Source organism: Prinia subflava, chromosome 2 (genome assembly GCF_021018805.1).
Source record: "Prinia subflava isolate CZ2003 ecotype Zambia chromosome 2, Cam_Psub_1.2, whole genome shotgun sequence".
NCBI lineage: Eukaryota > Metazoa > Chordata > Aves > Passeriformes > Cisticolidae > Prinia > Prinia subflava.
In genome coordinates, this window is record NC_086248.1 from 85,906,526 (window position 1) to 85,921,290 (window position 14,765).

The following is a 14,765-nucleotide window of genomic DNA, read 5'->3' on the forward strand; positions in this document are numbered from 1 at the left end:
TGGAAAAGCCTGTGAAGATGGACAAAAAGCTTTTGTGAACCCAAAAAGTCAACAAAGTCCCTTCCTTAAGGACTCAGACAAAAAATAAAACAAAAAATTAAGAAAAGGAAGGAAAAAACCCTTCAAACTGAAAATGAAGTGGATTCAAAAGCAATGTAAGAGAAACCACGACAGGGAATTCCAGTCAATATCCCACCTGGGGTAAATGTGAGAGTGCTTCAAGGGCGGGTAAGACCACAAAAGTATAACAGTAAGCATTTCTCAAATCTTCCCCAGTATAAGACTCTAATATGCTGAAGGTAACTATTTGAAATTTGGAGGATATAACAATACTATCAACTTTGAAAGCATAAATTCAAAAGACAATTCCATTTCTTCCTCAAGGGCATTGCATCTTAAAATAGAGAATCTTGCACTCCACCTTCTCAAATACCACGACCATCTCACAGTCACTAAAAAAACAGAAACAACAAAAGCACAAGCTTTTCACACTGCTCTTTCCTCTGTGCTAGCATTCTTTACATTCCTCTGTTTTCTTCTGAATTGCCAGCATTTACGTCGTCCTTCTTGATATGGTCTGAGTTCCAGTCTGGGTTCAGGCTGCTGTTATAAGAGATCTGGATGGCAAAATCTTTAGTGTCAAGCAGCACACTACCTTTAACCACCACAAAGAGTCCAGGTTTCCATCAATGAACAGAAAGTATCAGAGTCCATTGTGACAAGAATACACTGCTGCTAACAAATACGAACAAGGACATGGAGAAACTGTTCCATGAAAAAAAGTTATTTCCCTTTGCCTTACAATAATTCTTCCAGATTCTTCTGTTCAGTCTATAAATCTGTACCAGGAAAAACATGTGTCTAGCACAAATATTTTTGCCAGCAGGCACAAAACCATTTTGGAGCCTGCCAACAGACCACCATCTGCAGCAGTACTTTACCAATGTATGGCAGTATGGAAGCAGAAGTGATGCTGGTCACATCAGCCTCGATGGTCAGGTAGGGCCAGTTTTACCATTTGCAAGGTGCAGGACCAGTCCACACACCCTGCTGCCTAGAGCTTCTCTCTCTGCTTGTTCATTGAAGAGAATATGCTAAAGCCAGCTGTTCTGTCCTCCTTCACAAAAGCAGCCTTTGGAGGGCAGAACTTGTTTGCTTTGTATTTTGTGCATCTAGACTTTGATAAGGTAAGTACCTGTACTGTTACCACTGCATTAATCCCAAGGCAGTCACTGCCAGCAGATGGCCTGAGAGCTGGTGCATCATCCCCTATCTTAGCCCAAACCAAATCATTCCAAATCGCCATAAACCGTTGTCTTAATTCAGACCTACTCTCTGCACATATTCCCAATGGAATAAATCAAGAGAGAATTTAGGACCTATCGGGAGTAACTCTGTTTAATTTTTCTAATTGATCAGACAAGGCATAAACAGAGCATCCAGCTTCAAGCAACACATAAGCCTAGGATTCATCCTAGAACTGTTTTTCTGGTTGAGTGGCAACGAGAGCAGGCGTTTCAGCTGAAATCAGCATCAGCTTATCATATCACAGTCACTGCCTTGCTCAGAGTCCAGTCAGACAGCTGCCATTACACAGCTGGATGATCTGGGTACATCTCCCAAACAGAGCAGCTTGGACACGTGTACCTGCCTCAGTCTGGAGACTACAGAAACAAGTTTGAAAGCTTGGAATGGGTCATGTGAGCCTGTCACAAATAACACATTCCTAACTTCTTCCCCTTGAAAAATGGACATTTTCAAATTCACTTTTCATGGTACTAGTTTAAGTAGCACAATAACAGCAGGAGAAGACATGCTCCTGATCTTCAAAATGCCAGTTTTCCTCAGAAAGGAAGGTAGAAACATATTGAATATTTACTCAATTGGAAAATTCATCACAAGGGAGACTTCTCCAGCACAGCTATGCTCAGCCTTTTTTGTCATTAACTCCTCCATGGGAAAATGCCCCAGATTTTAACTACAACAAGGGAAAAAAAATAAGGCTTTTAAAAATTCATTCAACCACACCAATGTTTCATTATACCCTTTGCAGAGCAGATGGCAAGATGATGCTATACCCCCTGGACCTGCTTCAGGGAGCTAACACAAATGCTCTTCCCACTAGAGATCTCAGATGATGTTGGTGTCATCATTTCACTTGGGGATTTGGGTCAAAAGGCTTTACTCTCAAATCTGGTTTTTATATAGTACAAGTGCACTCAGACCAGACCCTAACGGATAAGCAGCAGGGAGCTAGCACACAGCCCAGAGCTCTCTCAGGCACTTCCAGGTCGCTGAGTTACACTGGTGCATTTACAGACTGAATCTTTCTAATCCAATTAAAATCTCATCTGAGCTGTCAATACAGATGTAGCCCGTTTTATTTTAGTGTCTCATAGAACATGCATTAATCCAGACCTGTGGACAAACTAGCCCTTCTAGGCAAAGCCTGTATTTTGCCAGCCCAGTTTCCAGCCCAGGTTCTCTCGCACATACAGCCCTTAACAGCTCTCATGTTACCTATCTAATCAGGAACTCTTATTGACATGCACTGCCATCCTATCTGGCTGCTTTATAAAAATGTGTGATGTACACCATTACCCTTCTGAAAAACAGCACTTTTCTCTCCCAGCTCACTTTTCAAGCAATGATGGCTGGAGTGCTATCATTAAATATAAGAACTGAATATGATCTGTTTTCATTTCAATGGCTTCATTTGTTTGAAATGTATATGCCAGTTACAAGCTGTCAGCACATTTAATAAGTTATAGCATAAACCAACAACTCTCAAACCACTGGGGCCAAAAATTTTTACAGATCATCACATATACTTGTCATTAAATTTTGCACCAGAAACATTATAAATTATACTTTTTAACAGACTTCCATAAGGCAGCTGTGAGCTGTTTTGCCACAAGCAAGCGCATGGAACACCAGTATTTGCCAGACATAAAACTACAAGTTAAAAGCATCATTAATACTACCACAAACTCTCAAACTCCTCATAAAACTGATACCCTTCTCAGTAAGCAAAAGCCCAGCAGCAACTCAAGCAGCTTTTTCACTGTGACCCAAAGGTAAACAAGTTCAAAGTTTAGCAAGCCAAGTTCAGGAGCAAAGCACATCTGTGGGTGATGTCCTCAGGAAGGCTAGATTGAATGCTTCAGTGGATCTTGGTATTGGAGAGAGATGAACTTTGATACAGCAGTTCGAACTTTGCACGTGAAAACCAACGTCAAGCAGCATCCAGAAATAAATTATCAGCAGAGCAGATTACAGGTTACACTGTGCTTACTCTTGAGAGGTACCTGTCATGACATGGAATTCTCCACAGTCAGCTGCATTTCCTAAGAGGAACTCAAGTAGTCTCACAAAGAAAGAAAACTGACCTAAATATCGACCAGAATTTTGTGAAGTATTTCCGTAAGAGGAGATTCTCCATTTGCAAATTAGTTCAAAGCAAGTAGACTCTTCTACCGCACATATTATTCTTCCTGAAACAGCTGCAAATCCTATTGACTCTTTTCTATTCCCCTGCTACAGAATATTAAAAATGCTAATGGATATTGGGGAAGTGTAAAGTTAATGGAAAAGAAATCCATACTATGTACACAGAATGCAACTTTTGACTGAGGAAGTCCTTGAGCTGAAAACTGTTAGAGGGTTAGAGAGTATCCTGGAAAAGACCACCCTATGGCCACACCTTATAGTCTCCAACACCTTACATTTTTCTCTAGCCATCTGCTTTGGACCCCATCTTGAACCTGAAGCCTGGGCTAGGTTGTCAGACTACTGATCTGACAAACTACACCTGTCCCTGTGTTTGATATGACATACTACAGCTGCCCACATACTAACCTCCAACTGCATATGCAAATTACATGGTCCTTTTCATTGCTATAGCATTTCAAAGCTATGGTCATGGACAAGAATTTATTGGGCTAATGTTAAAAGTGTAATGTAAAAAGACTACTGGCAAATTCCCCTAATGCTGAGATCCAGTATTTTCTGTTCTGTTCCTCACCTCAGTTGCACTCCTCAGGCATATACATGCTTACAGATATCTCCCTTTACATAAGCTCCAATCTCAGAATGGTAATGAGAAACCTAATCAGCTGCATCAAATGGGCATCACCTTTACGACACAGTTTGCAAAACAACCCAGTCCTATGACCTCTGCCTGTGTTTTCATTCAGGCTGAACAAGAAGACAAAGACAGTGAAGTCATTTGATGCCAGGCATGAAAAGCAAGTGTCTGGCTCCTGGAGTCTGCAACATTTACCACAAAAGCAAACAACAAAGTTCATCTGAAATAATTCCTTCTCTTCCTGTTTATGGCTGTTGTTGCAATAGCACCATTTCAGGGTTCAAAGGTAGCTGTGATGAAACATAATTAGCATGGTCACCTGATTCTTATATCTCACCAGCAAATGCTACTCATAAACAAACCCAAATAGTCCTTATTTTAGAGATCTGCAAACCCTAAGATTTTCCACCACATTACATTATACAGCAGATTTTATCCCAAAGTTGTAAATAAGAAATTGACTGTAGCTGTCTCTAGAGAACTTGAGAGGTTCCTTCTAATATGCCCAACCCTACATAGTGCTACGGGAATAAACAAGCACATTCAAATATTTTGTTGTACTTATACCCAGTGCCACAAGCATTCATCCTGATGCTTGCCACCTTTCTCCTACCTAAAACATAAAAGAATGACAAGTTTTTTTTAAAAAAGCTTCAATAGAAGCTCTCTAATAAATCCCTTAAGTCCTCTTACTTCTTTAAAGGGAAGAGTTCATCCACCTTATAAATATCTGCCAGTAGAAACTTACCACGAGTTCGGCAAATCTGGCATTGAGCTCCTCTGCTGGTGGGATTGGGACAGAAAACTCAAGGAACTGGAGGGGATTATTGTCCTTGAGGTTGATTTCAGGGAGGTCGCTACCTCCAAAACAGCAAAGAAACCCCAACGCATGACGATTCCTCTTCCGGGGGGCCATGATCATGGTGTATGGTGCTATCTTCTGATCATGTTCTGAAGGAAAAAACAAAACAAAACCAACATTAGGTGATAAAAAAGACTTACATCTCTGCAACTCTGTGCAGTTACAGTGGCTGTCACTGGAGTAAGAGATGGAAAGGACAGAATGATCTGATACCCAAAAGAACAAAATAAACTCAAGCTAGATAAGGTAGCTAGGCCTTCGTATGGCATTACCGTGTTCTTCCACATCACGGTAGAAGTGCTTCTCCCAGTTCTTCTGAAAAGGTTTTACAAACTCCCAGCAGGTAGATTTATCAGCAATGCTCAGTAGCCAAGGCTGAACGCTACCACAGAATGCTGGTATTGGCCCTTCTATCACTACCACAATAAAGGAAAGAAACTATCAGAAGGAAAAAATCATGTATGGGAGAATTTACCCCAAACACATGGAAGAATCTTGCAAAGGTATCCCATATGATCAAAATAAAATGAACAATGAAACAATGAAGCAGACATCAATGTTCCACCACTGTGGAGCCAGATCACCAAACATTCATTTATTCCTTCATGGCCAGGACTATCACTGTAGGACCATTTTGTCCATCCCATTTTCAAACTCATGTAAGTAGCTTGGGCTGCTTTATGTATTCAGGGAAGAAACAGCACAGTGCTAATGCATGCCTTCAGATTTACATTTGAGCTGCCAGATCCCATCTTGACAGGACCCTGGCTTGATGGGCTTTGGTATCAGGGGTATAAAGGGAGGCAGAAGGAGGCCTGAAGGAGAAGCTGGGAAGTGACTGATTTCACTGCCACACAACACCGTTTGTGAGCGGCCCATCCAAACAGGAAGTCTCCTGCCAGCAGTTTGAAAGGAGGGATCTGTGCACTGCACAGAGAGCCACATATTTTGCCCTTTTAAGGGACTTGTTGTTTGACAGCTCAGGGGCTTATTTGTGTTATATTTTTAAGGACTTCACTTTTTCACCTAATCTGCAGAATAATCTATATCCTTAGAGAGTAAATAATTAAAGCTTGTTGTGAAGCTGGTCTCCCTGGGCACAGGGCAGGGGAGCAGGAGGGAGGTGGCAGGTGAACCAAACCACAGGATGCTGGATGCTGTATCAGCAACAACACAGCTGAGCTTTGTCATTAGAGCAGCTGCTGCCCTAACCTGCCCTACAGTGCTTTGGTCTGTTTGCTTGCCAGAACAAGGCTGCTTTGAGCTTTCACAGAGACTGAGTAGCTGTGCAAGAAAAAGCACCTTCAGGACAGCAGCTGTATAGTGGGATTTAAGATACAGAACACAGCCAGCTCTCCAGGGATGTTTTGTGCAGAAATTGGAATGCCCACTTAAGAAAAACCTAAGCAACAAACAACAACCAAGAAAGTGCCCAAACCACCCAAACCTCTACCTTTATGGCACTATGTGCTTGGCAGGAATTACCTGCCCTACTCTGTGCTGGGATTAATTTATCTAGCACATTCTCTTATGCATTGGAGGGGCATCAGCTGCAACTCCCATGCAGCTGAAAGGAAAGCAAGCTGATTAAAGTACTGTCTTCTGGCATGCCCACTTTGCTTTGCTCTCCATGCCAGCTCTGCAAGGGGTGGTATGTCCCAGCAGGATCCACTGGGGCAGGATGTTGCTGGCTTCAAAAGCCCATTCATAAAAACATCGGGTTCTCACTAGGAGATGCCAAAGGTCGACTTAGAACTGAACTGGTCTTTGACACAGCTTCAGTCAGCAAAACCAGAACGCTCCCAAATCTATCACAATGATGTGCGTGGCAATTTCTGTTTCCTCTCAATAGCCCACACTTAAGAGATTCAGTTGCTAAAAAATTTCACAATGGAACCTCGGAAATTAGACTTATACACTACAGACCATCTTCTCAAGTATTATTATTATTCCAAGTGCAATGCCCTTTATCTGGTCATGACTGAGATTAAAACAAATTAGTTTGACAAAACTTTCTTTTGGAAGGAACTCAGTTCAATGAGACAAACCTGATTTACATGCAATACAACTACATTTGCATCAATTCAGCTGTAACCAAGCTCTGGCCCACTGTCTAAAAGCTTCCTCACCAACCATCAAAGGACCAGCATTTTCTGGGGCATGGACAATGAATCCTCCTTTGAAAAACTGGCTGAGCCATTGGAGTGATAGGACTGTAACATCCTCCTTTATGAGCTCAGGTCAAGGCTCTGGTATAAACTTTGCCAAAAGAGGTACCTTACCAAGAAATGAGTACTATCTGAATGGATGTGAAGCTCAACATTTTCTACAGGGTAAGTACAGCCCTAGTCTGGCTACCACAGGTTGTCCTGCACTGGAATTTCATTACTTGGCTTTCATCCTAAGCAGGTTCATCTAAGAGGTTGTCAGTCTCCAGGCATTCTTCATCCATAATGCTGAGAAATACACAAGCTAATGTTTGTTACTGTGATTTTTTTTACAGAACCTGTAGTTCCTCGAGATCCCCACTTGTGAAACTCAAGGCTACCTAATTTTCACCGCCCTGCAAAAGTGTGCAGAGCTCACATGAACAGTAAGCATCACAGAGCATCATTCCATCACACAACTCATAACACTGCTATCTTCCAGGTCCATCTACAGGCAGCAGGCATGAAATTCATACTGACATAGAGGGGTAAAATAACACAAAATAACACTATTGCTTCCACACTGTAACTGTGTGGATAGGTGAGGTGTCTAAATGCTTTCAAAATAAGAACAATTGAGGACTGCTACAGAGGAATCCAGCACAGGTATTGGAATGGAATGTACTGGAATGAAATGGAATGGAAGGAAATTTCTAAATTGGAGCACTGTTTCTCTAAAGATTAAGCCTGACAGTGAAGTAGATGTCCTTCAGAATCGTGTAATTCTGCCACTGTTTATGCTATTTAATAACTAATTAAAACCTTTTGATTTTTGTTGGTGATCAACAAAATAAACATTCTGTAATTAGCTCCAGGTTAATAAATTTTTCCTTTCCTTTCTCTCTCTTTTGCCTTTCCTTTGTCAAGAATCAAATCTGGAAATATGTGCTTCCATATAATAAGGAGGATGGGAGATGACAAAGAAAACGAAGAAAAGAGCAACTTTCATTTTTCTGAGTGATAGTTGATAGCAAATTTGACATAAAAATTTATGAAAATAACAAAAGGTGGGGGGGTTTTCTTCTAATAAAAGTTCTATTGCCTCTAAACTTCAGGCAAGTAAAAATGAAACATTTGCAATTATGTACTTCTATATATATATACCCCAGTGAGAATCAAGAGGAAACCTCCTTCTGGAGAGAATCCCACTATTACACATAACTCCCTCCCACAGCTCTTCTCAGTTCTACTGTTTTGCCTTTTAGCACAACACAAACAAGTTGCTGTCATTTCAACAGCTAACCACACACCCGCTCCTCACAGCAATCCCTCTCCTGCTTCCCAGCCCCATCTGTGGTTCAGCTCAGGTCAGGAGTCACAGCCTGGAACTTTGCCCAAGGTCTAATTATAACAACGTCCTCTTCCTCTGACAGGGTGTACGTGTTCATTGCTAAACCACTTGGCCCAGTGACCAAACATAATTTAGCTAATGCAATTTTTCCAACCCTTATCAGAAGTTTTAGCCACATGGGATCAGATCCATGCTAACTGCACACGAGGATCCTCTTTTAATTGCTTTCTAAATTGCTTCATAAGCCTCATTCTGCTCTTCATTCTCATCTCAGAGATTGGAATTTTCATGCCAACATACACTAAATAAGCAATGTTCTACTAACAGTAAGACAACTGAAACAACTGCTCTGCCAGCAGCTCTGCTGTGCAAGAGAGCTGATTATTGTAGCTTTTATCTCACTCTTGTGTCCTTCAACACACTTAACAGCTAGAGCATAAGTGTAACTAAAACAGAAAATTACTTTCGTGTCACCGCCTTTGTAAAAAAGGAAGAAAGAGAACTCAGTGGGTAACTAAACACACACAGTCATGCAAAGACAGTTCACAGCATAAGAAAGCATTAATGGTAAACACTTTCAGAGCTTTAACTCTACTGATCATCAACAGACACACGATGCCCATGGATGGATGTAGCCATAGCTCTCACCTGAGTGAGGAGCATGGGACTAAATGTGTGATGAAGAATCACTGCCCACACTAGCTTATGCTAACAGGAAAGGAGTTAAAGTTAGTAATTTCCATTTCCCTGTAATTTATCTATCTTTGTCTGTGGCAGGATAAAACACATACATGTAATGTGTGATCACTGATGTAGAAAGAAATCTGAATTCAGACTGGTTTAGAACACAAACCAACTCACCCACAGCCCCCAAATCCAAGTTAAAACTCTGTATTAGTCAACTATTAAGTAATAAACTATTAGAATTGGTATTAAAACAGCTCCTGAAATCATCATTTATTGATGATGAAAGGCAGAAAATAAGCACCACGCTGAAAAATGCCTGAATATAGACACTGGATAAAGGGAAAGAGCTTCATACTGATCCTATCTATGCTCAGTTCCCTGTACCACGTTGCTTCTTCAGTACACAGATGGTGAAATGATGAGCTTCATGGCATGACTTAATTACCATGGGAATTTTCCATGTATGTCACATGTAATGTGACAGATGTCAGACGCACTATATGGCCATTGCAGCATGGGGGATGGGGAAAGGAAACAGATAAACAATCCATTTGTTGCATGTGTAACAATAAGCCAACTCTTCTGGTTCGGATTTGTCACCATGCTAAGGAGACCAGACCTCCTGGTCTCCAGCACACAAAACAGCAAAAAAAAACCCCCAACCACTTAAAATCCACAAAATTAAAACTTTATTTTTCAGGAAAGCTTCCTGAAGACCCATGGACACCTGCCTGCTGTGTTGGACAGGAAGGCATCAGACACCAAACAAATGAACAGATCACTGGATGTGATCTGGAAACTAGCAGGGTCCTGTGCAACAATGCCTGCTCAATCCCAATCAGCCATGGCCCACACTTAACAGCTGCCAACACAGGAAAGAGGGCAGCTCAAATAATGCTGTGCATTTTGAAGCCAGTTCATGGATTCTCCTTCCCCCAACACATTGAAACAAGAGTTTCAATGAGCTCTCGGTGTTTATAAGGACATTTCAAGACAATCCAGAAACTCCCTTCTAGTTCGTTTTACACACTTTCCCATTAAAACTGAGAGGGTAATTTCAAAGCATTCCACAGACCTAAGGATTTTCTTCTATTATTTATATATACAAATATTTATTTCATTTTTATTCATTTATTTGCCTCAGAAGTAAGTCCTGAGAGAAGAGAAAAGGCAAGGACTATTTGAAGGCTGTCAGGTGTAACTACATCCATGAACCTACTTACTGCAACGTGTCTGTCAAAAATCTCTTTAATACTTTAAGGATGCTCAGGGTGTGCCGGGTGACTAATGACCACTAATGTTAGTCTGTTAATACCCACAAATCCACTACGTCTCACCTGATACCAACTGATCAACACACACTAACAAAAAAAAAAAAAAAAAGCTAAAGAACTGTAAGAAACTTCCCTTCTGAAATACTAATTTGCAACACTTTCTCTGCCTTCACCTAAGAATCAGGGAGAAATAACTCTACAGAAAAATAAACAAACAAAACTAACAACCAAACAAAAGAAAACAGAAAAAATATACCTGCAGGTTCCTTGTGTTCCTCCTAAACATTACTCTATACAAATTGTATTCACAGGAAAACCATTTTAAAAGAACAGTCAAGATTCAAAACACAAAGCAAAGAGAGCAACAAAGCAGTTAAAGTCAGTGTCATGAATCTGGCTAGTAATAACTAAGTATTTCTTTACACCTTTTTTCCCACCCTTTAATGAAGTACAGATTAAAAATTTTCTATGCTTAACTGAGCTGACCAAAGAATACATTCACTCTTTTACCTGCTAAGAAGTTATTTTATTTTTGCAAAGGTACTGTAACTATGTCGTAGTTTCACATATAAATGTATACGGTAAAAACTAATCTGTCCTCCTAGACACCAAATGCTGAGCCTCAATTATATTCTTGCATCTCATTTATATGCAAATAAATCTATGCATCTTTAACATTTCTGAATGGTGATGTGACGACCACAGCTTAATCTGCAAACAAAACAAGTAAAATTCACAGCCTAACTGTTTATCCAGGATAAGTATGTCCTTCATCTCCTCAGTGTCTGACTGTACCACAAATTTGCATCCTGATTTATCAATTCCTCACTGAGGCATGCTTGCCAGCAATTAAACCACCATGGTGGTGGAATGAACAGGATTGCATACTGCCTAAAAATACAATCAACATTTCTGGTTTGCATGAAGTAGTGTGGAGTCCTGTCGTTCTCTCCTTACCCCTCCCCACATCCCTTCCAAGTTCTCCGGTGTTGCAGCTCTGCAATTTCAGCAACACATACTCGTACCCTCCACTTCCTTCTCAATCAAAAAGTCACTGCTACCAAGATCAATTTTCTTGTCTTCTTCACCATGAGCCATATTTGTTGTATTCATACACCTCATCAAAGATTACCCATTCCCTTCTATTAAGAAAAAAAGCTGCTCCTTTGTAGTCTTAGTTCTCCTTTTCTTTCTTTCCTACCAGTTCATTTTATTCTCTACTTTTTCTCTACTTTTTCTCTGTTCCATTGCAATATCCTCATTTTATTTCATGACAGCTGTTAGAATTGAAATGGTTTCCTGTAGCCACTTCCTATGCTCACACTATAAAACCATTTTGTTAAAGCAGATATTGAAGAGAAAAATACTTCTAAAGAGACACCTACTGCATGACACAAGCTGCAAAGACTGCATCACATTTCATGTATGTTTTATTTTGGCTGTATTTTACTTTATTGTCCTAGCTGTGGCACTGAGGTTGTAGGTTCCCCAGTGTAGGGTTTTACTCATCTGCTTAAACCAGTTATTTTACAGTGTCAAATAGACTGCAGTACTAAACAAAGAGAAATAAAAGCAGTAGGTCAGCAAAAATGTAATCACCTGGCTGGAATCTGGCTAGGACACAACAGGATCACCCCCCAGTAATGTAATGCTGTAGAGATAGCACTTAGCTGTGGCCACAGATGCAGCATGGATAGATTTATCTTTTACAAAATAATGGAATTTATGCAGTGATTTCCCCTACCACAGCATTAGCTTCACTAGATGGGTTGGTTTATAATGTCCCTGTTCATCAAATTGCTTTGGCTGTAAGAGCCAATGGGAAATACACTGCATCAAGAAAACATAGGGGAAAATCCCACAAACCCTACAGATGGCACCCCAAGATCCAATTCTGACTAAGGATAAGAACATGAAGCACCAAGTAGTTTCAAACACTCTCTACAATTCCGAGATTTTACTTTCGAAATACTTCACATCCTGAAAATATTCTTTTAAAGGCTTGACAAAATTATACTGTAATTCTAGGAACATGAATTCAGGACAAGGCTAATCCCAGTTCGTGTCTGTGCTACTCAACAGAGTGGGTCTGAATTTGTTTTCTAGAAACCACAGACATAGAGAGCAGACCCCAAGTTAGACTCTCAAATTTCTTTACTTTCTTTTGGTGATGGCTACAAGGCAGTGATGCAATTTCACAGAAAAAAAGTCCCATGGAAGTTGGAGTGCCAGATGAAGCTTTTATTCAACATAGGAAATCATAGGCTGAAGAGTAAATAGATCATGATGACATCATTTAAGCAGACACACACTGACACCCAGAACCAGCACATCACCTTTTCAGCTTCAATGCAGAAAATTACTATTTTCCTCCACAGGAAGATGAATTCCTGTGCCTTTTACATGTCTTATGGCATGAAAAGACTGTGAAGTCATGGTATGACACTGACTCCAATCAGTAATGTCTTTCAGTTCCATCCAATAAGACCAGGTCCCAAGGATGAAACATCCATAACCCAGAGCAATATTTTTGATCATCTCAGGAAAGAAGCCAAGCATTGAGTGACCTGTAGAACAAGGTGTCCAATTCTATCCTCTATTCCATAACATCAGGAATACTAGCACGGCACATTAGCACTTTAAATTAGTACTAAAGCTTGATCTACGAACTTCAAATCTCTCCAATATTTGTATTGGGAAGAGCGGGCTTTAGTTACAAAGGAAGTCAATCCAGAGTTTCCCAGTAGCACTAATCACTGCTATGCTCAGAAGAATGAGCATGCAAAAGCCCATTACTAAGAGCGTCCCTGTCTTGTTCGAGTCATTGTAATTTTTCCATTCTGTCACTGCCCAATTATTTCCAGACATGATGTAACTATTTTGCCAAGGGATTTGGGAGTCAAAATGTTGCCGTTGTTGTCATCGTTATCCTGGGTGCTTGAATTTTCCAGACTAAATAAGCAGCTGAGGGCATTAGAGCGCCTCTACTGAGAGAGAAATACTCTGTAAGAACTGCCAGGGTGCTCCAAGAAAAACAAACAAATGGTAAAGGTCCAATTGCAACTCCCCAAACTTCTTATTGTGAAATGTGAAATGCTGTTTTCTTTTTCAGACAATTAGTAGAATAAAATTTCATCTGTTGTCTGATGTCATCATGGCATAAAAAATTTGATTTCCATTATAACACTGATCAGGCCCACTACGGGACGTTCAAGCTCAACTTCACTGGAAATATACCTTGATTATAACCACTGGAAAGTAATCACAGAGGTAGGTGTACAAGTGCTGTCTTCACTACTGACAGGTAAATCAATTACCTGCACTGGTAAAGTTTTTCTAGACATCACACACTGGAAAAAACAATTCAATCTTTACAGCAAATGGGTATAACTGGGGAAAAACTCAACACAGAGGCCATTTGGACTTCTACCTGTTTTTTGTGGATGGCACTGAATCTCTTCCAAAGTAGTGTGCATCCGTGCTACCTGGGAAAGCCAGGTTCCAGTCTGCAGAGCTGCCACCTTCCTGCTCAGTGCCCCAGCTAAAGCACAGTGTGCTTCTACGGGTCCCTGCAAACCTGCACACAACAGAAACGGTGGCTCTCAGTTCAGTTCCACAGACTAAAACCCCACCAATGAGGATGATGGTTAAAAGCCTTCTTTAGTGCTCCAATAATGGAAGGAACAGCCACTAGATGCATTCACAAAGGGAACAGGCCTCAGGGCTTTTATGCTCACTCCAGCTTGGAGATGGTTCCCACAGGTCAAGGCACAGACAAGGTCAAAATGCCATTGATTCTATATACCTACTTTTTAAACTACTCAAATTGCAGAGTTGTCAATTTGGCACCAAAAATAAATTCCCTGTAGAAAATCAAGTTAAGAAAAGGTCATATGCAGCATTTTATTCCAGCATTTTTATTTTTCTTCAACATTCTGACCAGGGATACTCTGGGTTCAATGCCCTGAAACCTCAACATTACGCAAGTAGGTTTGATCTCTCAGCCAGAAGCTTGGTGAAACTGCTGAACTTTTAACCTAACGTGTCTTCATGAAGAATAGATATTTGGAAAGAGTTTTGCTCAAAGATTTTGGGTTGTTTTCTGTGTGTATTTTTAAGTGACATCCAGATAAAATATATTTTCTGGCTGCCGCAATATTTTCAGGAGGAGACTTTACACCAACACTGAAGGCTGGTTTCAGAGGCATGATGTACTGCTTTAGGTTTTGGACTGTCAAGTGTTTCATTGCATTAAAGTGAACAAGGCTTCCTTTACATTTCAGTCAAATTCTACGGAACTGATGCCCTGAGTGACACAGGTAGTGATCAGCTACGAGGATCTGAGAAGAAAGTGCTA

General features: G+C 40.5%; 1 protein-coding gene across 2 annotated transcripts in view; it reads right to left on the reverse strand.

The window, feature by feature from the left end:
• DAAM2 (dishevelled associated activator of morphogenesis 2) overlaps positions 1–14,765 on the reverse strand; it is a 174,001-nt gene that overhangs the window by 110,187 nt on the left and 49,049 nt on the right. For both annotated transcript variants that reach the window (XM_063390854.1, XM_063390853.1), the window contains exon 2: positions 4,836–5,038. In XM_063390854.1, coding sequence (XP_063246924.1) covers positions 4,836–5,009 — 174 coding nt within the window. In that variant the 5' untranslated portion in view covers positions 5,010–5,038. The remainder of the gene's footprint in view (positions 1–4,835; positions 5,039–14,765) is intronic.